The 27,004-nt window shown below is 38.6% G+C and overlaps 1 protein-coding gene across 1 annotated transcript in view; it reads right to left on the reverse strand.

The window, feature by feature from the left end:
- LOC106879883 (integrin alpha-8) overlaps positions 1-22,837 on the reverse strand; it is a 268,832-nt gene extending 245,995 nt beyond the window's left edge. Inside the window, exon 1 of the mRNA XM_089358425.1 lies at positions 22,432-22,837. Within this exon, the coding sequence (XP_089214551.1) occupies positions 22,432-22,607 (176 nt within the window). The 5' untranslated portion in view covers positions 22,608-22,837. The remainder of the gene's footprint in view (positions 1-22,431) is intronic.
- Between the last annotated feature and the right edge of the window lie 4,167 nt (positions 22,838-27,004).

Here is a 27,004-nt window from a genome sequence, read left to right on the forward strand (position 1 = left end):
GAGAGAGATTGTGTGTGTATGCATGTAGAGCATATGTATGTGCATATGTACATTCAATGTTGGCCAAAAGTCACCTGACAGTAAATCTAAACCATTTGATTCCAAGATTTATCTGCGTTTAACAACTGAAGGAATTTAATAAAAGCAGCTAAATATGAAAAATCATGAAAATTGTTCAAACTGAAGTCCTTCCTGAGCGACATATTTTTTCATTCGCGTCAACACAGAATTACAGATAGTATTTATGGAATTTTGATTTACTATCGGTTGACTTTTGGTCAACCCTGTATGTATAGGGGTTGGACAAAATAATGGAAACACCTAGCATCATAATTTTTGAAATATCTATAAAACCGTCGAAAGCTTGTTTATTTTTATATTTTTTGATTTATTATTAGAGTTGCTTAATATGTTCTGATAAAATTGTTGTTTCTTTTCAGATATCATCAGAAAAAGTAATTAAAATTCATTAAAATGACAGATCTATCGGACTTTCAAAGAGGTCAAATTGTTGGTGCTCGTATGACAGACGCTTGCGTAACGAAAACAGCCGAAATGTTTGGTGTATCAAGAAGTACTGTCTCGAAAGTAATGACAGCCTTTGAGAAAGATGGAAAAATCTCCTCGTTGAAAAGAAACTTCAGAAGAAAACCAAAACTTTCAGATAGGGACCGTCGGACTCTTACGCGAATTGTTAGAAAGGATCACAAAAGTACAGCCCCCAAAATTACTGCCGAGCTTAATGACCACCTCGAGAACCTAGTCTGCACAAAAACTGTTCGCCAGGAGCTGCACAAAGCCGGGTTTCACAGGAGGGCTGCAATCAGAAAACCACTACTTTCAAAAACAAACGTTGCAAAGCGTTTAGAGTGGAGTAAAAACCTACAGGATTAGTCCCTAGAGCAGTGGAAGAATGTTATTTTCTTGGACGAGTTATTCTTTACCTTATTTCCGACCACTGGCCGAGTATACGTGTGGAGACAGCCAAAAGAAGCATTTGTCACAGACTGCCTTCTTCCAACTGTTAAACATGGAGGAAGATCTGTGATGATCTGGGGGCTATATCTTGGAAATCCGCCGGCCCAATGGTATCCCTTCATGGCAGAATTAATAGTCAAGACTATTTAAGCATTTTATCTGGTCAAATTCATCCTATGGTTGCGGAACTGTTTCTGGAGGGAAATGCAATCTTTCAGGATGATAACGCACCAATTCACACAGCTAAAGTTGTTACTGAACGGCACAAGGAACATTCTAGTGAAGTTGAACATTTTATCTGGCCACCACAGTCCCCAGATCTCAATATTATTGAACTTTTATGGTGCATTTTAGAAAAAACAAGTAAGGAGTCGATATCCTCCACCATCATCACTACAAGAACTGGAGACTGTTTTAACTGAAGAATGGACAAAAATTACTCTGGAAACAATTCAAACTTTGTACGAGTCCATACCTTGTAGAATTCAAGCTGTAATCACTGCCAAAGGTAGTACTACCCCATATTAAAATTAATTTGTTTGAAATTTTAAGGTGTTTCCATTAGTTTGTCCAACCCTAGTATATACATACATACAAATAAGATAGATTTAAATATAAATGTACGATACAGTAAATAGACAATATATATAAATACATACATACATACATACATATATACATACATACATACATACATACACACACGTATATGCATGACATGCTGTACTCTAGAATATATTTAGATTTTAACGAATTCTGTGATGGAGAGGTGTAAAATGTATACATACATGTGTGTGTGTGTGTGTGTGTGTGTGTGTGTGTGTGTGTGTGTGTGTGTGTGTGTGTGTGTGTGTGTGTGTGTGTGCGCGTGTGTGCGCGCGTGTGTGCGCGCGTGTGCGTGCGTGTGTGTTGCATGCTAGAATCAAGCATATATCTACACATGATGTCTGAGATGAGAAAGCGGCAGAGAGCGGGGTGATGGGGAGTCGAACACGTGTGTCCCTGTTACTGTTTCCGTTAGAATATAACTTTATCTACAAACATCACCACCACCCTTACATATCCCCCAAGTATTACCCCCCCCCCCATCCAGCCATCTCCCCCCCCCCCGCATCATCCAAACCTTCCTAGAATTTCCCTCCCACTCATTCACGTTTAAATTCATCCACCTCACCTCCCCCACCTCATGATGCTTTAAGTCAGGGGTTGTTTTTTGTTGTTTTTTTTTATGTTCCCTCTCCTTTCTTTTAAATTTATTTTTGTATCTTTTTTTTTTTACCGGTTCTCTTTATCTTTGAACATGATCCCCTGCTACCAACTACACCGCCACCACCATTACCATCACTATTATCATTATCACTTACTACAACCACCACCCGCAGTCACAGTTGCACACCATACCTTCCAGCCCCAGGATTCATATATATATAACTTAAGCTCTGACGTCTTACTTTATTTCCGAGGAGCCATTTGTAAACATCTCTTTAAATTCATAACGCAGGTTTATCTGTTTCTTTCTTCGTCATCTATCCCCACCTCTCGCTCTTTCTCTTATCTTTATTGTCTTCAGTGTATTGACATCAGTGTGTGTGTGTGTGTGTGTGTGTGTCTGTGTGTTATAAGAGGCGATGGAAATGCAGATATGACAATGACAAAGATATAGGGTGCGGCAAAACCCCCTTCCAGATTTGTCATTCTTGATAAACGTTTCAACACCAAACACACGTTGTGCATTGGTCTGGATCATTGATAGTTACTGTGAAAAAAAGAACAAAAAAAAAAAACCAGTAAAATATTAGCTACGTGGATGTAAAGATAACGTCCGTCTAACTTCGCCAGCGCCACGTCAAATGGTTGCATAAAATATAGAGTTTTCTGTCGCATCCTTAGGAATAATTCATCTTATTAATGAATGACACCTTCTGTACGCGTTCATATATATACACGTGTGTCCACGCATAGGATTCAGTTTTCGTTATAAACGTTTCAACAACGCACGGTGTGCATGATGACGACTGAGAAAGAAACGGTGAAATATTCTTTTCTATTCTCGGCACAAGACCCGAAATTTGGGGGGAGGGGGCCAGTCGGTTAGACGACTCCAGTACGCAACTGGTACTTAATATATCGACCCTGAAAGGATGAAAGGTAAAGTCGACCTCGGCGGAATTTGAACTCAGAACGCAAAGACAGACGAAATACCGCTAAGCATATCGCCCGGCATGCTAGCGTTTCTTATTTCTTTATTGCCCACAAGGGGCAAAACATAGAGGGGACAAACAAGAACAGAGAAAGGGATTAAGTCGATAACATCGACCCCAGTGCATAACTGGTACTTAATTTATCAACCCCGAAAGGATGAAAGGCAAAGTCGACCTCGGTGGAATTTGAACTCAGAACTCAGAACGTAACGGCAGACGAAATACCGCTAAGCATTTCGCGCGGCGTGCTAACGATTCTGCCAGCTCGCCACTTTAGAAACGGTGAAATATTGGCCACGTGAAGGTATCAGTAACATCCAGCTTCGTTAGCACCACATCAATGGCCGCGTAAATTATAGAGAATTTTTCTGTCGCATACATACACGGAGGATGGGGAGATAGGGACAGAGACTGACAGACAGACAGACTGGAGGGAGAGAGAGGTGGGATACCATGCATTGGTTTACATCATTTGTAACAGAAACAAATAAATAGAAGGAAGAAACCACTCAGAAACCAAATGTAAAAGAAACTATCACAATAAACACTGGTTTTATTTTATTTCCGGTTCCTCTTTTATAATTCCATGTCTTCATCTTCTACTTCCTCCCTGCTTCATTCACCGCCGTGGCCATCACCTCTAATACTTTCCACCGCTACCGACACAATTACTGTTACCCTCACTACCCCCCCCCCCCACCTCCAACCACCACCACCTTTACCACCACCACCACCACCACCACCACCAATATCAACATCGACTCCATCATCACCATCAACGTTACAAATACCAGCCTCCCTACCATCCCCGTTAACTCCACCACCACCACCACCACCACCACCACCATCACCATTATCATTGCAAACACGGTCCTTACCACCGTCTCCACTAACTCCACCACCATCATTAACACCACTCATCCTACTACGATTGCTAATATCCTTTCTACTACAGGCACAAGGCCAGCAAGCTCGGGCGAAGGGATGAGTTGATTAAGTCGACGCCAATGCATAACTAGTACTTATTCTATCGACCTCGAAAGGATGAAAGGCAAAGTCGACCTCGGCGGAATTTGAATTCAGAACGTAAAGACGGACGAAATACTTCTAAGCATTTTGTCCGTCGCACCAGCGATTCTGCCAGCTCACCGCCTTTTCCACCATCATCACTAACATCACCAACAGCAGCAGCACCACCACCACCACCATAGTCGACACTAACGCTACCACTACTACCATTAACACTAACCATATCACCACAACACTAAACCTACCACCAACCCAAATATCACCTTTCCCACCAACACCTAACCAACGAAGAAGCCTCTATGTGGTCGATCAATGTACTAGAAATAACAGTAAAAGTTTCTTCAAATTACTCTCTACTGTTACTAAAAAAATGCATTACTTAATGTAGTCTTGAAAACATCATATCTGGAAAAAGATGGGGTGACCACGGCTGGAATGCTATTTCAGAGTTAAACGACAACAAAAACGCAAACTTAAGAAAAATATGTGTTTGAAGGGGATTCTCAATCCGCCTGATCATTACTTTAAATCGCCCTCAGATCATTACTTTAAATCACCTTCAGATCATTACTTTAAATCGACCTCAGATCATTACTTCAAATCGCTCTCAGATCATTACTTCATCAACTCAAGAAAAAGGCGTGGATCGAAGATATCGAAGTCCTAGATACACTATACCTTAAAAAAAAAAAGAAGTCTGGTATCAGCTTAAATGAATTTGATCATTACATATCTGCTCGTGTGAAACCTTCAGCTACCGACACTATGTCATTCTGGATGAGGTTAACTTTGTTTCGCCTCTCTTAGCTTTCCTTCTTTTGGTTTTCCCCCTCTTCTTTCAAAACCTACCATTTCCGCTTCCTCTTCACACACACACAGCCATCTATTATCCGCGCCGGAAATTATTAATAGTATTTTTTATATATATATATATATATATATATATATATATATATATATATATATATATATATATACGAAGAAAGTATTTCTTAAATCAAAAATTATTCATTATAAATATAAGATTTAATAAAAAAAAGGATCTTTAAAATGCTGAAACAAGATTCACACAAACATCATGGAAGGAAGTTTTTTTTTTAGAAAAAAGAAAACATTTCTTTAGGTATTGTGCGACTGCATGAAGAATTTTTTTCTATAAACTTGTGTGTGTGTGTGTGTGTGTGTGTGTGTGTGTGTGTGTGTGTGTGTGTGTGTGTGTGTGTGTGTGTGTGTGTATGTATGTGCATGCGTGCATGTTTATGTGCGTGTGTATGTATGTATGCGTGTGTTTATGTGTGTATGTGTATATATATATATATATATATATATATATATATATATATATATATATATATATATATAAGTATATAAAAAGATAAAGAGAGCAATGGTAAAGTTGGAAATATATTTTATGGATAGAGTCTTACAGCTGTTTCTGGGAAGATCCAAAACTTCCCTTCATCGGAGACAGAAATAGTAAAGGAATCGATCGAAGGGAAGTTTTGGATCTTCCCAGAAACAGCTGTAAGACTCTATCCATAAAATATATTTCCAACTTTACCATTGCTCTCTTTATCTTTTTATATATTTATACATACACACGCTAATACACGACTTATAATCCCCAATCCTGTTCATACAACGACTGGGGCATAACTAGTCGGTATACAGCACTTACTCGGTATTACCTGTATCTTTTGGGGTTTGGTTAAATCCAATACCCTCCTCAACCTTATATATATATATATATATATATATATATATATATATATAATATAGAACTGCTTTATATCTGCATCCATTTACACTCGGAACACCCATGGCAGAGGACGTCGTTTTGCCAACGTGGCAAAACATGTGTAGGGAACAAATGGTATAAACTGCATCTTAGGTTTATCATAATTATTCATATCATATCATATCATATCATATGTATGCGCGCACGCGCGTGTGTATAACCGCTAACATAATATATCAAAGACAACGTGTTGGCATAGTTTGTATCATTCGTACAATGTCACAACATAACCTGATATTTAAGATTTGTTGCAGAGCTCCTTGAAATTCATTCCATTATGCATGCATAGACACACACACACACACACACACACACACACACACACACACACACACACACACACACACACACATGCATGTATGCATATAACAACTTATATAAACAAATGTATTTATGTCTGTGTGTATATTTCTATGTAGGTGTGGACAAACATGAGCGTATGTGACTATGTATCCGTATATCATGTGTCTATTTGTGTATTGTTAGTTCAAGGGCATTTCAACATCATCATCATCATCATCATCATCATCATCATCATCATCACTATTCTTCCAATGCTCTGAACTTTTAATTACCTCATTACACACACTCACACCCATACACGCACACACTAACTCTCTCTCTCTCTCTCTCTTTCTCTTAACAACAATACAACTTCTCGGTGTTACCTTGTTACAATCTATTGTATCGTCAAAAATGGTCAGAAAGCGACAAAAATCTTTAGAAATACCAAAACCTTCCTTCCGGATAAAACATATGGTTGTTGTTCTTGTTATGGAACATCAGCATTACCTGAGCATATCCATCCATCCATTAATCCATCCCTTAATCCATCGATCCATATGTATGTGGCCTGGTGGTTAAGGTGTTGCATTCACGATCGCTAGATCGTGATTTCAATTCCTAGACGGGGTGATGCGTTTCTTCCTGTTTCTGTTGTACCTATTATTTCAAAGGGCCAGCCTTGTCACACTCTGTGGCACGCTGAATCTCCCCGAGAACTACATTGAGGGTAGACGTGTCTGTGGAGTACTCAGTCACTTGCACGTTAATTTCACGAGTAGATTGTTCCGTTGATAGGATCAAATAGAACTCACGTCGCCATAACCGACGCAGTGCCACGATATGACTAACGACACTCCAATTTTGACCATCTCTTCTGTTCGTTCGATTTTTTGTTAGTTTTTTTTTTGTTTTTTTTTTTGCTGTTGATGACCCTTGTTTCGCATCCAGTATTACATTTACATACTCTAATATGTCATTTACTTTAAAGATAAAAAGAATGAACTCTAGGGATATTGTCTAGCCATTTTTAGCAGGGCGAGAGACTCTTTAGAAGCTCTTTTGTTGGTTTGCTTTTTTTTTTTTTTTTTGGTACAAATACATCATCGATTATCCGGAACTTTTGATTCCAAGGCCAATCCAGGTTACAGATTTTTCTGAACCAGGGATGGTCGCCTTAGCCAAAACACTCTAAATTAAACAAATATTACATTTACGAAAATGATTAGCCCACGTTACTTTATAAAGAGCCATGGGCCTGTTTCACTGGTGCATATAGTCCTCCCCGTTCCATGAAAAGAAGTGCTATTTCTGTTGTTGTTCAGCCCCTGATGAACCCTAATGAAGCAAATACTATCATCAAAGTTATTCCAACCGTGACCATTCCGTTTCTTCCTTAATTGCAAGAAACCTAGAACTATGTAGCCCAGTGTGTCCTGTACTAATTTAGGAGATCACTAAATGAATTATCAAGTCCATGAATTTCTGACGAGGAAGAAGAGGGAGTTAGACACCATTCCCAAGTGTGTCCTGAAAGCAACCTCACTCTACCTAGCAAAATTTCTGTCGGTGGCCCTTTCTACAAGGAAGGGTCAATGACTACGAAAAGCAAGACAAAACCAAAACTGCGATAAAGTGGCGAAGTGAGAGAGACGTCTCCATAATAACAATTGGATTTATGGCTTAGCCAAAGGAATAAGAGTTGCATTAGTTTACCATCTGGTGCGAAATGTTGTCATAAGCCAGGGCACTCAAGAACAATGTGCTGGTGTGGTGGAGGTGGTGGGAAAAGCGGTGGAGTAAGCCGGGTGATGAATTAACTCCACGACTTTGTGTGAAATGCTGCGTGATACAATAAAGTAGGGCAATCAAGGACCATGTGCTGGTGGGACAGCAGTGGGGTTAAACTGGACGAGAGACTAAGTTTACCGTCCAGTATGAAATGCTTCTGCGAAGTAGTAGACTCAAAGACCACGTAGTGGTGGTTATGTTAAACCAGGCAACAGATTAAGTCCACAATCCCCCGTCTGAAATGCTGTGATAAAGTAGGGTTCCTAAGGACCATGTGCTTGTGGTGGTTGAGTTTAAAATGGCTGATGGATTAAGTCCACCATTCTGTGTGAAATGCTATGATTTCCTCTAGCAACGCCACCATCACCATCACCACTAAGGTGACGATGGTAAGGCCTCGTACATTATGCTGGATGTTTCTTATGAGAGGCGGGCAGGTGACGCATGCAGGAATGTTGTGACGGAAGATCCTGTTTAAATCAGATTCGGTCATAATCCACTTCCTGGAATTCTGAATACCACACCTCTACAATACACCCATCCGCCGGTACTACTACTACTACTACTACTACTACTACTACTACTACTTATTACCGTCGCCTTCACCACCACCGCCGCAGCCGCCAGTGTTGCCAGTTGTACTTGCTATGAGTCAAGTCACACCCATCCGTCCCAAAACAGTAACATGATGAGTTAAGTACTGAATACACTGAATAAAACCGAGAGGGTCACGGTTGGGACACCTTTTGGTCACATGTATGTCCTATATGATAACGGCTGACCTAGGTATAGAACCAGCGAAGACGTAAGTGCCTCTACTTCATTGCTCGATCTGTAACCAGCAGCAGCAACAGCAGTAGTAGTAGTAGTAGTATCTTTTATCTTTTACTGGTTCAGTCATTACAATATGGCCATGCTGGTGCATCGGCTTCAATGATTTTTAGTCGAATGAATCGATCGCAGTACTTATTTTTTTAAAAGCCTGGTACTTATTCTATCGGTCACATTTGCCGAACCACTAAGTTATAGCAACGTAAACAAAACATCGGTTGTCAAGCGGTGGTGGGGGACAAACAAAGAGAAGCACCACACACATACACACACACACACACACACACACACACACACACACACACATATATATATATACGGTGGGCTTCTTTCAGTTTCCATCTAGCAAATCCATTCACAAGGTTCAACTCAATGGAACTGAACCCGGAACCATTTAGTTGGGAAGCAAACCTCTTACCACTCAGCCACGCCTGCGCCTATACTAATTTTCTACACAAAATTTTGCTGATACATTTTCGGGGGAGTCGATTACGATTATCGCGATAAAATTTAGGGAAAAAAAAAGTTTGGGGAGGAATTTCGAATCATTCTCACCCTTCCTGACTTTGTCTCATCATAAATCTTTAAAATGCATGTTTTAAAATACGTTTTTGAGTGTTTAGGTTAAGTAATGTTGAGGTTTCCAGCATAGAAATCCGGAAAAGAAAAATGTGAAAAATGCTGACGCTACGGAAATTGGTAATAATAAAGTAGAAGTGGGTGAGGATGAGCAAAAACTTCTCAAGCAAAAATTGTTTCGAAAATTTTATTAATATGATTGTAAGCAACAACCTCGAAAGTGTATCTCTGCAAAATTCCATTGAAAAAATGTAGTTTAAGAAAGTTATGAGGAAGCAAAACCAAGGTTGGTGAGAATGATCTGAAACTCCGCGAATTTTGTTCTAAATTTTATCAGCATAATCGTAATTCAGCATCTTCGAAAGTATATCTCTGCTAAATTTCATCTAAAAATATTCATTTTTAAGCAAGTTATGAGGAAACAAAGTCAAGGAGAAAGGAGGGAGAATGATTCGAAACACCTAAAAAAAATCCTTTCTCTTTCTCCGCCCTCCGTCTCTCCATCCTTCTCCGTCTGTCTGTCTGTCTGTCTGTTTCTCTCTCTTTTTCTCTCTCGCTCTCTCTCTCTCTCCCTCCCTCTCTCTCTCTAAATCTTATCAGTATAACCATAATCTACGCCGTCAGAAACGTATCCCTGCAAAATTTTATGAAAAGAAACATGTTATGCAATATAAAGAAAGTTAAGTGTGTATGTGGGGAGAGAGAGAGAGAGAGAGAGAGAGAGAGAGAGAGAGAGAGGATGATCTTAAACTCCCCTAAAATTAATTTTCCTTTTCCCTAGTTTTATCAACGTAATCGTCATTTATACCCTCGAAAACGTATCTCTGCAAAATAAATATTCATTTTTAAGAAAGTTATGAAGAAATAAAGTCGAAGGGAACGGAGGGAATAAAAGCATCTCTCCAATTCCGTCTCTGTCTCTCTCTCTCTGTCTCTCTATCTCTCTCTCTTTCTCTCTCTCTCTCTCTCTCTCTCTCTCTCTCTCTCTCTCTCTCTCTCTCTCCCTCTCTCTCTTTCTTTCTTTCTAAATCATATCATTGTAACCATAATCTACACTCCTGAAGGCGCATCTCTGCAAAATTTCTTTAAAAAAAAAAACGAAAACAAAAAATTTTACGAAAGTCATGGGGATGATGCAGGAATGAACCTGAAACTCGCCTAAAACGAATTTTCTTTTGTTCTAAGTTTTATCAACACTACCCTAGTCTACAGCCTGGAATATGCCTCTGTGCAAAATAAATATTAATTTTTTAGAAAGTTATGAGGTAACAAAGTCAAGAGAGAATGATTCGAACCCCCACCTCCAACGAAAAATGTTTTTTCGAAACTTAATATAATCATAATCTACATCCTCGAATGTGTATCTCAACAAATTTTCATTAAAAAAAATGCATTTCTGATAAAGTTACGAGGAATCCAAGTTGGGTGGGGGCAGCACCAGTCTGTAGTGATACCAAAACAACTCGGCCTCAGAAGGTAACAAACCACTTGGGTATTTATAGCAGTTAGATGCACCTCGTCATTGGTTGGTATTTAAAACTTGGCTTAGGTTAGGCCAGGACCTCAGGAATGAAGTCTCTTCATCAGATGTGAAGATGGCAAGATATAAAATAATCTCGCACCTCAACCCGCGAACAGTAGCCGTCTCCGCCAGCATTTAGACGTTCGGTCTATCCTAACCAACCAGCTACGGTTCAATTCTCGAGTTAAGAAGCTTTAAAGAACCAATACAAAAACAAACAAAAGAAGTTGTAAATACGAGTGAGTGAACAAACGAAAGCAGCATTCAACACATTTGGTAGGAGTTGCTTCTTGGCATACAATAAGATGGACGTGTCTTACGCACCCATGAAACTTCGAGTTATGTGGAGCTGAGTCAAATTGTGTTACATATATAATGAACAATATGCGGATTAGGATGCAGCAAACGGTTCAACATTAAACTACTATACTCCACGCAATACGTATCCAATCATGATATTGGAGGATTGGCTAAAATGCTAAGTCTGATCCACATAATAGAATGAGGAACGTAGAAAATATTACTTTATGCTTTAATACATTCATGTTTGAATGAGCCAACAGCATACCTCTTAAGAATCTCGACAATACGTTATTTCCCTAGACATCCGTAATGCACAGAATGTTCGTCCCTTTGAGTCACCTACGCAATTTTACAGCTGCACGTGTATCTATGTGCATATCCTTTATCTTTTACTTGTTTCAGTCATTATACTACGGCCATGCTGGGGTACCGCCTTGAAGAATTTTAGTAAAACGAATCGACCGCGGTACTTTTTCTATTGGTCTCTTTTGCCGAACCGTTAATTTGTACGGGTGGTGACAGCACCAGTCTGTATGTGTGTGTGTGGTGTTTGTCCTCCACCACAATACTGGTTGTTAAGCGGTGGTGGACAACCACACACACACACATTACTGTTTGCGTTTACGTTTAGTTATAATAAAAACAATTTCACATTAATCTGATGGGTTACTCTGTACTTTTGTAGAGCACAAAGTGCTTATTCTTATGCAAGAATATCGTTGACAGTTACTTCGAAGTTTCGACCACCTACATACACGACGGGCTTCTTTCGGTTTCCGTCAACCAAATCCACTCACGAGACTTTGGTCGGTCTGAGGTTATAGTAGAAGACACTTGCCCAAGGTTCCACAGAGTGGCACTGGACCCAGAACTAAGTGATTGGGAAGCAAGCTTCTTACCACACAGCCACGCCTATGAATATTTATGTGTGTGTGTGTGTGTGCGTGCGTGTGTGTGTGTGTGCGTGTATGTGTGCGTGTGTGCGTGTGTGTGCATGCGTGCGAGTGTGTAGCGAACTAATAGTTACAAAAGGATAATATATTTCAATCCATAAATAGAGCTAATAATGAACTTTTCTCGATGTTTTCGACGTATATTTATTCCTGTTTTAGAGCTGTGTGTGAAGTGTGTGTGTGTGTGTGTGTGTGTGTGTGTGTGTGTGTGTGTGTGTGTGTGTGTGTGTGTGTGTGTGTGTGTGTCTGAGTGATATATTACAAATGAATGACTGTGATAGATAAGTGGAGTGGATGAATGGCAAGACTGATGCGGCGTCTGTACGAGACAGATTGGGTGGGCGTGTGACGAGGATTCAGATTCTCTCAGATGTATGAAGAAACGGGTATATATATATATATATATATATATATATATATATATATATATATATATATATATATATATATATATATATGAGAGAGAGAGATTAGATAGTTGGTGGTAGGTGGAGAGGTGTTCTGATAAATTTAGCGGCCGGGTATAATTGGAAGGGTGGCAGATTGCTATCGGGGTAGATCCTGTGGGTAGGGGTGACTGGCTGATGAAAATGCAACGGGTGGGTGTGACAAAAGTATGAATATGTATGTGTGCGTGAGTATGTATGTGCGCGTCTACATGTAAATGTGTGTGGGTGTGTATATATATGTGTGTGTGTGAGTGTCTACATGTGTATGTCTGTTCGTATGTATGTAGATATGTACATATATATGCATGTACGTACTCATGTGTGTATGTATATTTGTATGCACATATGTGTATATATACACGCATGTTTTATGTATATGAGAATATAAATATATAAAGATGTGTATGTATGAATGCATGTATTTATATATGTACCTGTATACGTATGTACTTAAGCTTGTTATGTTTATACACACGCATAAACACACACACACACACACACATACACACATACATGCACACACATAGAACGAAAAGCCGGGTGCGTAGTTGGATCAATGTATTCCTATCTACAGAATACACTTATCAATGAGACGACCATGACAGTTAAGACCTTTGTTAAACGCCATTTTGCAATAAAATCTGTTCCGATTGGAGTTTCGGGGGATCAAATGTTATCAACAACGATGTTATCTTTCATTACAGCGAGGACCAATGGAAAAAAAAATAAATAAATAAAATGCGGGACTTGGATTCATTCGTCGCCTAGCTTATCATAATGTTTGCATCCATCTCAGTACGCCACTAGTTTCTCATTTTATCGACCCTGGAAGAACAAAAGACAAAATTGACCCTAAAGATCCCGAACAACTATTACAAAACACAGCTCTAACGACTTTGCCATTTGTACCAATTCCTCTACAAAGTGATTCCATCCTCCCGGTTAAAAGAAGTTAAATGTGAGAAAGAAAACAAGGAAAGGAGATAGTCCTGACTTCAACGAAGCAGCTGAGTTTGTACTGAGTTTTAAAGTCCTGCTTCTCTTATCGATAAAAATGGTGATAGAATTGGGACGCCGTTAACCCAGTCACAACGTATTCCCGTTACAATCGGAATAGATTAAACGTCGTCTCTGCCGGATTCCCGGTAAGGTGGTAATGAACAGCATACATAGAAAAGAAGATGCAGTCCATAAGCTTGCCTGCAGTCGTTACTCTTGATCTGTATATGTAACTATTTATTTATTGCTCAGAAGCCCAGACGGAGAGTAAAGACTGGAGCCCAAGTCTGGGCAGATTAAGCAAGTATCACAAGTATTTCCGCTGATTACTGTTCAGGGCGGCGCAAAGAGAGACTTGCAAAGAGACTTTCAGTTGTTTGCTTCTCATCTCCTTTCTTGTTTGAATATTTTGGGAAATTACACGAAGAATGTGAAAAACTGCGCACAAAGATTTGATTATAGATGTGAAATAAAAATGAAGAAATTATGCAACACACGAATGTTCTCTCTAAGCTGTGCACTTGTGCACGCGCACACAGAGGAAAATGTGTGCCTAAGTAGTTTGAAGACCTGTGCAATTGTTTCTTTCCCACTGCCTTCGTTGCTGTTTGGGTGTTTTGTAAATGTACTCAAAAATGCGAAAAATTACATTGGAAGGTTTCATAAAGACATGAGTCAAAAATAATAAAATTATCCAAGAAACACAGGTGTGTTCTGCAAGCTGTGCGCACGTACATGTTTTACAACTGTTGCACAAAAGGGGAAAATGTGCGCACACAAGGCTTTTCAAGATGAAATCGAATTTTTATCTGAAGAAATTCGAGCAATGGTTATTCGCATGGCTGCGCACATACTTTGCAAAGAAAAACAAAATTTGCACACACTGCAAAATTCTGCGCCCCACACGCACAGTAAAAGATTAAAAAGAAACATTACATTAGACTGTATTTTCTTAAATCGAGCAGATCTGAATTACTAGGATGGAGTGGGGAATCAGTCAACAGTCAGTCACTCCACTTTAGTCAAATAACTATCATTTCTCAGTAACGTAGAATGTTAAGTGTCTGAAAGCCAGGAAGATGGGTGGAATATTGTGCGTAAAAGCGTCAAGTCATAAGCAGAAAATAAACACACTCACTCGTATACGCACAAACACACATGCAGGAATAAACACACACGTACACAGCATATTATATACATAATCCGAAACGCAACACATTTTTTCACACTATAAACTTTCAGATCCACTCAACAGCGTTGCACCAATCACACTCACTACAGCACACACACAATGATACGCGCCCACAACACTGAGCTTTTTAAAGTTATCTCTACAGAATTTTCTATAGAAATTAGAGCTAGCACTCAACTGTTGCGACGTTTCGTATACGAATATGTCTAATGTTTACAAATCAATGCTGGCTCTAATTTCCATAGAAAATCTTTAGAGATAACTTCAAAAACTGATTTAATAGCACTACGGACACAGGTGAGGCACAGTGTTCACTTAAGTCATTTTATCTCTTTATTGCCCACGGGCGGGGTGGGGTGGGGCTAAACATACAGGAGACAAACAAGGACAGACAAAAGGATTAAGTCGATTACATCGACTCCAGTGCGCAACTGATACTCATTTAATCGACCCCGAAAAGATAAAAGGCAAAGTCGACCTCGGCGGAATTTGAACTCAGAACGTAACGGCAGACGAAATACCGCTAAGCATTTCGCGCGGCGTGCTAACCATTCTGCCAGATCATTCTGCCCGATACCGTCTAAAAAACACGCATAGAATTTGTTTTCTTTGCTTATGGGGTAAAGACGGGATAGTCATGGCTGGAATACTTTTGATCACAGATCTCCTCAATCAGGTTTGATCCGGGACTAAACAACAACAAGAACAGCAACTTTAGCAACCCTCGACACACCTACACCTCCTCCACCACCAGGTACATTCCAGAGCAGAAACGCAACACTACACCGCCCCCCACACACACACCACTCTAACCCGCAATACACCCACCCACACACTCTCTCTCCGTCACCGATAGCCCCCCCCCCCCCATATATGTATATATATATCGCTATTACACACACACACAAACAAACAGAGCACGTGCACAAGGGCAGCCATAATAATAACATCCACCACACACACATATATATACATATAGGCACACAAGCTCATAAATACGCACAAACACACACATACATGCACACAAGCCAACAAACACACACATACTCGCACACAGGACGCTACAAATTTCACTTATATAAAGATATATTTATATCCAACTGTTGACCTCACCGAAAACACACACACACACTCACAGACTTCCATTTACAGACACTTATATATCATTCCAGTTTCTTTTTTATCTTTCTCTTTCATTTGTTTGCATATTTTCAGTCTTAATTCAAAAAGATTCTAAATTCCTCTTTCACTCTCTCATTTCTTCTGCCCATTTTAATTTTTTTCTTTCGACTCTGATTATGTCTTCCCCTTCAATTTCTAAAGCACACACACACACACACACACTTTTTATTCAAAAGCTATTACATATTTGTACAAGCATGCATTAAACAACACGGCACAGTAAATCTAACGAGAGTTTAATTAACTCGTAATGCGGCGATCGAGTTCTACTGTGTGCAAGGCCCATGTCATGATGACAGAGAAGACCTGGTTACAATTCTGTCACAGCCATCTGCAAACATGATCTCGAAAATGAAAGTGTTTGATATCATATAAACACAGCTGCAACGTATACTACACACACACACACACACACACACACACTTATATCTGTCTATCTATCTATCTATATATATATATATATATATATATATATATATATATATATATATATATATATATATATATATGTATGTATATATTTATGTATGTATGCTTGTATATCAAAGTAAGAGAGAGGTGAGAGGGAGAGAGAGAGAGAATTTACGGAAAATTCTTAAATTCTTCATTTGAGATATGTGGGAAGATAAATTCAGTCAGTTTATCCCGTGAAGCGTACATCTATTTCTAAGTGCAATTTGATTGAAGATTGTAGCGTGTAAACAGTACGCAGCCGTCTGATATACAAGAGGTATATAGTTCGACTCCCATAAACGGTTGTTAACATTTTTCTTACGTCGTAAGCTTATTATCTTTGGATCATATCATTAAAATAAACCCCACATACATACATACACACACAACCATATATACACATACATATTTCTTTTTTATAATAAAAGATTTTGTATGCACCAAAGTATGTCGTGACACTTTTGACTGTTCTTAATGTAGTCATACATCACGCTTTATCGCTAAACACTCTAAATATCTACACAACAAATGCAGTAAAACAAGTGCGAACACAACATTACTACATATATTGTAGACTCATTAATACACAGATTTATAAAAACAGAAGCAATCACATGTAATCATAAATACATAAAATATTACGGACTACACCTGTATTACACGGTGACTTAACTTCATCAATTGATTGTAAACGTTGCTTTGATTGCTTTTATTTTCATGTTTTTTCTTTTCATCTACTTCCTCAGACCAAATGGCGAAGGCAGTGAGAGATGAAAAAGAAAACAGAAACAAAAAGATGTATAGAACGTCAGAATGTGAGTTTAAACCAGCGGTTCTCAACTGGACCCTTAGGGTCCCATATAAGATTTTGTTGTTAAAATTTATCTGCAAATAAATTGGTTATATTTCTTGTTGGCACTCCGTCGCTTACGACGACGAGGGTTCCAGTTGATCCGATCAACGGAACAGCCTGCTCGTGAAATTAACGTGCAAGTGGCTGAGCACTCCACAGACACGTGTACCCTTAACGTAGTTCTCGGGGATATTCAGCGTGACACAGTGTGACAAGGCTGACCCTTTGAATTACAGGCACAACAGAAACAGGCAGTAAGAGTGAGAGAAAGAGGTGGTGAATGAGTACAGCAGGGTTCGCCACCATCCCCTGCCGGAGCTTCGTGGAGCTTTAGGTGTTTTCGCTCAATAAACACTCACAACGCCCGGTCTGGGAATCGAAACCGCAATCCTACGACCGCGAGTCCGCTGCCTTAACCACTGGGCCATTGCACCTCCACGGTTATATTTCTACTATACACAAAATGTTTTAGCAGTTTCTTTTTTTTTATACAATCCTAATAATATTTAATTATAAAAATATAATTGGTTTTTTTTTAATGTTAAGCGGTAGTTCAGTTCATTAGGGTGGAGCGTTGGGTGTTTGACTTCAGAATTAGTAGTGGACAACATTATTTTTCTAAAAGAGAAACAATACAGTTTTTTTTTAATAGCTAAATTCATATGCACCGATAACAGTAACAAAACCAAAAGCGGGCATCGTGAATAAGCCTGCTCTTGTGTGTGTGTATTATTAAATGCAGACGTATAGCGTTTGCGTTACTTATGTTCCATTAAGTGTATCCTATGTACAACCAGAAAGCTAAACACACACACACATAGCAGTGTGTAGGTGGATATATTTTAGGAACATAAATAAACGTGTAAAATGAAAGCGTATGCGTATAGTTTGTGTGTATTTATATATAGGTTTTGTAGGACAAACAGGATAAACAGAACTTAATGCATGCATGTGTGCGTGCACGCGCGCGTGTTTATAATTCTTAATCGGTAGAAGTTACAAGGAAACTCTCGTCCTTTGAGTCGCATTCTACGTTTGAAAATACACACACACACGCATGCACGCACAGACACACACACATACTATTGTTTACGTTGTATAAATTACATGCAATTATGCAGCCGTCTTTCTTGTCAGTGAAGTCTATCAAAGTTTGCTCTTTACTCCTCAATATGATTGTCTGCTGACATGGTAAAAAAAAAAATAGCATCTAATTTCTCTCAAAATGCAACCTACCATCTTAAGAATAGAAAGGACACATTGAACAATGTAGAAACATTGTAGGTCAAGGCAGCAACGGTTTACATCATGTTTTCGCTATCAGATTTGACCTGCAGCTAAACAAATTATATTGCAGAAATGGCTACAATCGCTGTTGGCATAAATACAGTTTAGTACCCCAACCCAGCCAATCGACCTTGTAACTTTCTGAAAAGTGCATACTTTTTAATGAAATTTTGTAGCGATACACTTTCGAGTGTGTACATTATGATCATATTGATAACACTAAACAAAATTTTTGAAGGAGTTTTTAATCGTTCTCCCCAACTCCCGAAATTGTTTCCTTGTACCTCTCTTTAAAATACATATTTTTAAATGGCATTTCGCAGTAATACGTTTTTGAAGATGTAGATTACAGTTTTATTGAGAAAATTTAATAAAAAAATTTATTAATTTCCGCTCCTTTTCCTTTCCTCCTGCCTCGACGATGTTACCACTAATTTCTATAAACTTAACATTTCTTCTTTCTTTTCAGATTGCTATGCTTAAAATATGCAAGGTTTTATAATTTGTGCTCTCTAAAACGTATTTCTGCAAAATGTCATTTAAACATATGCGTTTAAAAGAGAATTAACAAAGCTAAAATGTTAAAAAGAGGAAGTAAATTCGGGAGGGGATGAAAATTACACAAAACTTCTTCAAACCCTTCAATTTTGCTTTTAATGCTATGAACATGATCGTAATCTACCCTCTCGAAAACATATCTCTACAAAATTTCATTAACAAAATACACATCTTTTCGAAAGCTATGCTCAAAGCCGACGTGGGCACTAATCTGTAAATGTACCCTTACTGTTTACCTCTGCATCAAAGCATCTATCAACACGCAGATATGTCTGTAGGTATGCGAGATGTGTGCATGCGTATGTATGTCTGCAGTTGCGTGTGTCATAGCTGTGTGTGCAAAGTGGTACAGGAGGCATTTCATGAAATAACCTTCGTGAACAAGATATGCTGAAAGTGAAGTTGAAGAGATACTTCACAGCAACAGTTATTAGTCATATTTAACAGTAGCAGCAGTTTGTAAAATAAACTTCCATTGACAGATTGGATGGGTATGGGGTTGATAACAGAATCGATAGCGTGTTAAACGAAACACCTTCCAGTAACATATTTGGTTATTTTCACGTCCTGAGTCCGGCTCCCGCCCGTCCACGTCTGCGTAGCTTTTTACGTAGAGAGATCGATACCTTAAGCAACAATCGGTAAAATAAGTATTGGATGGTAGAATGGTGTAGCGACACAATCGATATAATTAGCTACCCAACGAGAAGACATGGCCACAGTTTCATGGCTGGAAGGCAGTGAATCAAATTACGCCGAAGTACCAGTTGAGCACTGGGGTCGATGTAATCGACTAGTATTCTCTCCTCAAATTGCTGGCCTTTTGCCAAAATTTGAAACCAACACACACGTACACACACATGCACACAAACACACACACACACACATATGTACACATACACAATCACACACACATTTCTCTTCCAATGTGTGAATGTAGATATTAACATGTATATGTGCAAATATACACAGATATTCGTATATAAAATATATTTTCGGCACTAATGTTTGTGTGTGTGTGTAGAGAGAGAGAGAGAGAAGGGGGAGGAGAGGGAGATTGTATACACTATATGAGGCGTTCAGTGTGTGTGTGTATGCGTGCATAGTTCCTCATTGAAAGTTGTGCACGAAACAGAAACTAAATTCAGGTTTCCCTTCGCTTAAGTAGGGTCAGTCACTCAGAACACACTGTGTGTGTGTGTGTATATGTATCTGTGTATATGTATATGTGTGTGCGTGCGCGCGCCCATGTATATATATATATAAACATATATATATGTCATTGTATGTATGTATGTCTGTATGACAAATGGTGGGAGATAAAATATTTAGTTTTTCCCCACTATAATCTTGTACTCTTGTGTTCATAATACTGGAATTGAATGGAAGAAAAAGACAAAAACAGGGAAAATTAACGCATTTGTTCCTCACATCAGGGCCCTTTGAAATATAATTGAATACATCAAGTTCTAAACATTAATTGATAACATATACGATATATATACACACACACACACATATATACATGTATATAAATATACATATATATGTATATTATATATATATATATAGGCATATATCATATATATATATATATATATAGGGTTAGTTTTTCTTTCCTTTTTTACATTTTTTACATTTTTTACATTTATTAAATTTCTTTTTTTTTTTTTTTGCAAAATAAACTTCAACTTGAGTTGATTTATCCGACCTTATGCCTGTCTCAGCTAAAATGTTTAAAAGTATAAAAATTTTAGGGGGCGGGAAGCACCTAAACACCAACATTGAAGTGGAAAATTCAAGGCGTGGCTGTGTGGTAAGAAGCTTGTTTCCAAACAACATGGTTCCGGGTTCAGTCCCACTGCGTGGCACACCCGATCAGAAGGTTAGTCCGTTGCAGGGATGCCGGTTTACAGCTGAGTCGATGGAGCAACGGAGAAACGCGCCACTCGGTCCGGAAATCGAAGCTAGACCTTGAGTGCAACCAGGGTCGGCCCTAGGGTTGCTTGCGCCCCGGGCAAGGTGGGCTTCGGCGTGTACAAGCTGACGGCCGTGGAAATTTCCTTATCTTTGTCACGCCATCCTTAGTGCCCCTTAACACACGGCACCCCGGGCGACTGCTCGAGCTGTCGGTATCCTGAACCGGCCCTGAATACAAAATCCTAACCACTACGCCATGCACCTATGCACACGCGTGCGCACTTCACACACACTAATCGCCAATCAAACAAAATAACTACCAGGTTCGATTTTCTATCAACAATGCTTGTCTTACATCATTTACACACAATCACACACACGCATGTATACATGCACTCACACAGACACACACAGACACACACACACACACACACACACATACATACATACATACATACATACATACAAAAATACCCTGTTGCTAATGTTGAAATTCCAGTGAAGAAATCTTGGATCGAGGTTAGAAACCGGCTCTTTCTCTATTGGCAAAAGAAATCTTTAAATAAAAGTGAACAATGACATACATACATGCAAATACACACACTTATATACACGAACACACAAACACACAAGCATGACGACACACGCACACATATACATACGCGTATCTATATGTTGATTATATACGTATGTATGTATGTGTGTATGTATGTATGTATGTACTAGGATCGACCTGTTTCACTAAACCCTTCAATGCAGCGCCCCAGCACGACCGCAGTCCAATGACTGTGACAAGTACATACATACATACACAAACAGTTATATAAATGTTAAAACTAATATGTGTGTGTATGTGTGTGTGTGTTCTCATATGTATAAAACTTAACTATATATTGAATAGTAATACTGGAATAAGCAGCTTAGATTTTACACACACACATACACATATTAATGCACACGTATATCATGTTGGTAAAATACATATGTGTAAGTGTGTGTCGCTGTGTGCGTTTGAATTTCAATACTATAATCTCATGAAAGACGAAAGGTAGTGAGGTGCTATTATAAAACAAGCCCCACCACCACTCCTGTCGAACAACAACGGGAGCTCCCCCATAACCGAATTTTACCCCATCTGAAATGAAAGGTGTAAACAAAAAGCACACACACACAACCTTGTAAAAAAATGTATTTAATGAACAGAATGAACAACAAAAACAAGGCTGAAAGGCAAAAGCGAAAGAAAGTAATTGAAGTTTTGAAGAACTTACCAACTTGTTGCCTGGTCAATATGTACAGCCACAGAATATCCAAACATACTCCCATTCACACCTTTGTGGACAAAAAAATTCTCCACTTCCAAATTAAAACATTTTGTTAAGTCTACTAAGTGTAATATTATTAATGCCAACATCCAGGCAGTGGTAGATATTCGAAGGGTATCCATTTAGTCAAGGCCAGTTTTTAAAAAAATGTACTTATCGAGACGAAGAATAAGTAGAAAATATCTAACTTCCTTCTCGAAACTAAATATTATATTATAATATCGTGAAGAAATAAATGAAAAAAAAAGAGAGAGAGATGGAGATAGAGAGAGAGAGAGAGAGAGAGAGAGAGAGAGAGAGAGAAATAAAGAAAAGGAAAGTTGTCTGGTACTTAGAGAAAGAGTAGAGAGTGAGTGAGGGAGAGATGGTGTGAGTGAAAGATGGTGTGAGTGAGTGAGGAAGAAGGAGAGAAAAGATTGGATGATGGCGAAGGCCGAGAAGAGAACAGAGACAGAATGAGTGAGAGAGAGAGAGAGAGAGAGAGAGAGAGAGAGAGAGAGAGAGAGAGAGAGTGGGAGGGGGAATGTGTGTGTGTGTCTGTGTGTCAGTGTGTGAATGAACGAAAGAAGGCAGGAAGAAAGTGGATCTGATAGAGAGAGGAGGTAGGAATAGAAATATACATCGTAGAAATGTGTTATATGTGATATAGTATACAATTGAAAATGAGAGAAAGAGAGATGGAGAGATACGCAGATAGATAAGACAGGCAGACAGATAGATAGATAGATAGATAGATAGATAGATAGATAGATAGATAGATAGATAGATAGACAAGGAAGCGAAATTTTTTTCTTATGATGAAAGTGCAACGAAATAACGAAAAACTACGGTGAAGGTATCGTTTAGAAAGTAGAGAGATGAAGGAGTGAGGGAGGAATAGAGTGGCGACGAAATAAAACAAAAAAGGCAAAAACGAAAGAACGAAATGAAGAAAGAAAAATGGTAAGCACTAAAAAGAAAAAGAAAACAAAAAGATATAGAGTGGACGAAACTTAACATAGGGTGTTAAATTTCTTTGTCCCATTTGCCCGTCCAAACTTAGAATCTAATCCTGCTATCTACCACGAGTTTTTAATAACAATTTTTCTACCCACTTTTTGCTCTTCCGAAATAAATTATATAAACAATAATAAGCTAAAATGAGATGAAGCAAACACTATGATGGACAGAGAGAAAAAAAAAGACACGATACACTATAAATACAAATATATATATATTATAGTATGATACATCATATATTATATTATATTATATTATATTATATTATATATATTTTATGTATAATCTTGTAGCTGGCCAAGGGGTTTTGTGTTTGTGTCTCTATTTATGCTAAAACAGAGAAACCATAAAATACATTATCAACCAACGGTAGCCAACTAAACTTTTTCGATTTGTTTCTCTTAGCATAAGGACAAACAGAGGTGTGTGAAGGGTAAAAGGGTGAGGCCGTCTGTTGCTGTTTCTCTTTTTTTAGTAAAAGCTTCTGCTACCGCCAGTTATTTTGCCGCTACTACTGTTGATGATGGCGTTAGCGTTGGGGGTTGGTTTTGGTGTTAATGATGGCGTTGGTGTTGAGCCTGGTACTGGTGGTCTTTTAGTGATACCGGTGATGATGGTGGCATCTTTGCTTATTAACTTTAGTTTTATACACTCATTTATACACATACGTTTTACTAGTTTTTGTCACTCACACACACACACACACACACACACACACACACACACACACACACACACACACACACACACACACACACACACACACAAACACACACGCACACACACACACATGCATTCACACAATTATACACACACAGAGACATGCATTCACACACACACACACACACATGCATTTACACAAATATACACACACAGACATGCATTCACAAACACACAGACATGCATTCACAAACACACAGACATTCACACACACGCACACATGCACTCACACACAGAGTTTTCTTTCGCTTTTTTTTACTTGTTTCGGTCATTAGACTGCGGCCATGCTGGGGCACTGCCATGAAGAATTTTTATTCGAATGAATCGAACAGTATTTAATATTTTTTTGAAGTCTGGTACTCTGTCGGCCTCTTTTGCCGAACCGCTAAGCTACGAGGACGTAAACACATCAACGCCGGTTGTCAGGCGGTGATGGAGACAAAACAAACTCAAAGATACACACACACAAATATGCATACATACATACATATGCTCATATATATATATATACACACATATCTACACACACATATGCACACATACATACATATATATATATATATATATATATATATATATATATACACATACATACATACATACATACACACGACAGGCTTCTTTCAGTATTTGTCGACAAAATCCACTCACAAAGTTCTGGTCGGCCCAAGGCTATAGTAGAAAACACTTGCCACGCAGTGGGACTGAACTCGGAACTATGTGGTCGGGAAACAAACTTCTTACCACACCAACGTGTAAGACGCTACCATTTGGCTAAACGGAATCACTTAGAGCAGGCAGCGAAATAGTCCATCATCATAGGCATCAATTATACCGATTGGATACTGTTAGGTAATTCCCATTTCCGCTTATTTACCAAGAAGTCCAATTCTTCGGTGAACCCTTGATGTAGCGTAGGTATAATAAAGTATAATAATGAAGGGTTAAATTTGCGAACCTTCCATTCGTCTGTTATATATAGATATATAAGAATACAAAAAATGGGACAAGATCGCAACAGGCGACAAGACATCCAGACAGTTAGATGATACAAAAAGGGACAAGAAAAAACAAGGTCGGGTCATTCGGAGTTTTCTTTCGTCAGTCGAATTCCAGATTGTCTTTGCAGTTTCGGCTGGTTATACTCGAGACTGCTCCAATCTGGTCAGCCCCAAAGAAAATCTAAGTAAAGAGCACTAGATTCCTTGGAAGAAAGCAGCGAATGTATACGAAACCAAGGACGGAAAAAAAACGGAGAAATGGTACACAAATACAAATGCAAACAACAGGACATTAACAACAGGTGTCTTTCGATTAAGGACGAATTAAATTAAGCCGGCGTGTGTGGAAGTGAAGCCTTACGACAGGGACATAAGAGATGACAGGCATCGGAAGGGATATAGATGTTGCAGAGATGGTAGTCGAACCAAGAAAGGTCAGGCTTGGCCGAACACCGGTCACGTGGAAGGAGAGGAGAGAGGTAGAGGCTAAGGGATAGAATAATTAGGAAGGGACAAGAAAGAAAGAAAAAGGACAGTGTGGTGAAAGAGGAGGGAAGGTGAGAATGAAGGGAAGGCCAGGAAATGTGAGAGAGGGAGAGCGAAAGAAAAAAGAGTGGATAGAACGAAATATATATATACATATATATATATATATATATATATATATATATATATATATATATACATATACAGGGTGCGTAAGATATTTGAGGACAGATTTATGTTTATTAAAAAAAAACAGATATATATAATAACAGATAACTTTTTTTATTCAAAAAATGCTATGAGGATAAAAAATAAACCTTCTTTTCTATAATGTTATTCAATAAAACCACCTTCAGCTTCAACAACTGCTTCTATATGAGATCTAAATTATCTACATGCTTGAATCAAGTGGTCCTGGTTCATTTTGAGCATTACTCCGACTATGGCAGCTTTGAAAGACCTTGTGGAAAGAAGTAAGGAGGCATCACATCTCCTTCATTGCTGACAACCCCTAAAACTATGACAGTTGCAGGAAATTTTGTATGCGTAACACTTGGAACTTCAGAAGGGCCTGCACATAACCATCTGTCATTTCTTCGGTTAACTTTTTGATTTTGGTCGAAGTTTTTCTCGTTTCGGAAAACCGAATCAAATCTTCTTCTGCTGGATCTGTCAGTTTGTTTCAGAGCGTTTTAAATCTTATGTAGTGATTTTCTTTTGCTTTTTCTGACAAATTGACCTTTCCTCACCATATAAGACTTATATCTGATGTCTTCGTGGACAACATTTCTGACTGTTCCTTCTGACACATGGAGATCTTTTGCAATTGGTCTCATGGACTTTCTGGGATTGTAAGCAATGGTCTGTCATTATTATTTTCTGAAACTCTGAAACAAAGATTATACAGAGTTAGCAAAAAATGCAACAATGACCCAGAATATGTCCTCAAATACCTTACGCACCCAGTGTATATATATATATATATATATATATATATATATATATACTTAGATACTTAGATACTTAGATGGGTTTCGGCCACATTGGTCCAGGCCATAGCTAACTTAATAGAACCATCTGGAAAAGTCATTTAGTAATGTATTTTTGTGTAGTTATTTTTAGGCACCATTGCCCATTCGATTAAAGAGTTGTTGTTTGCAGCAGTATATCCGAGTGTAGGTGGTTTATCCGGAATTTGTTGGAAATATTCATCCAAGAACTTTTTGAAGATTATGAAATCTTTTTCCGCCTTTATATGTTTCGGAATGAAGTTAAAAAGAGCAGGTCCCGTTGAGGAGAAGTAGTTCTGTCTT

The sequence above is a fragment of the Octopus bimaculoides genome, chromosome 10 (genome assembly GCF_046866305.1).
Source record: "Octopus bimaculoides isolate indiv1 chromosome 10, ASM4686630v1, whole genome shotgun sequence".
Taxonomy (NCBI): Eukaryota; Metazoa; Mollusca; class Cephalopoda; order Octopoda; family Octopodidae; genus Octopus; species Octopus bimaculoides.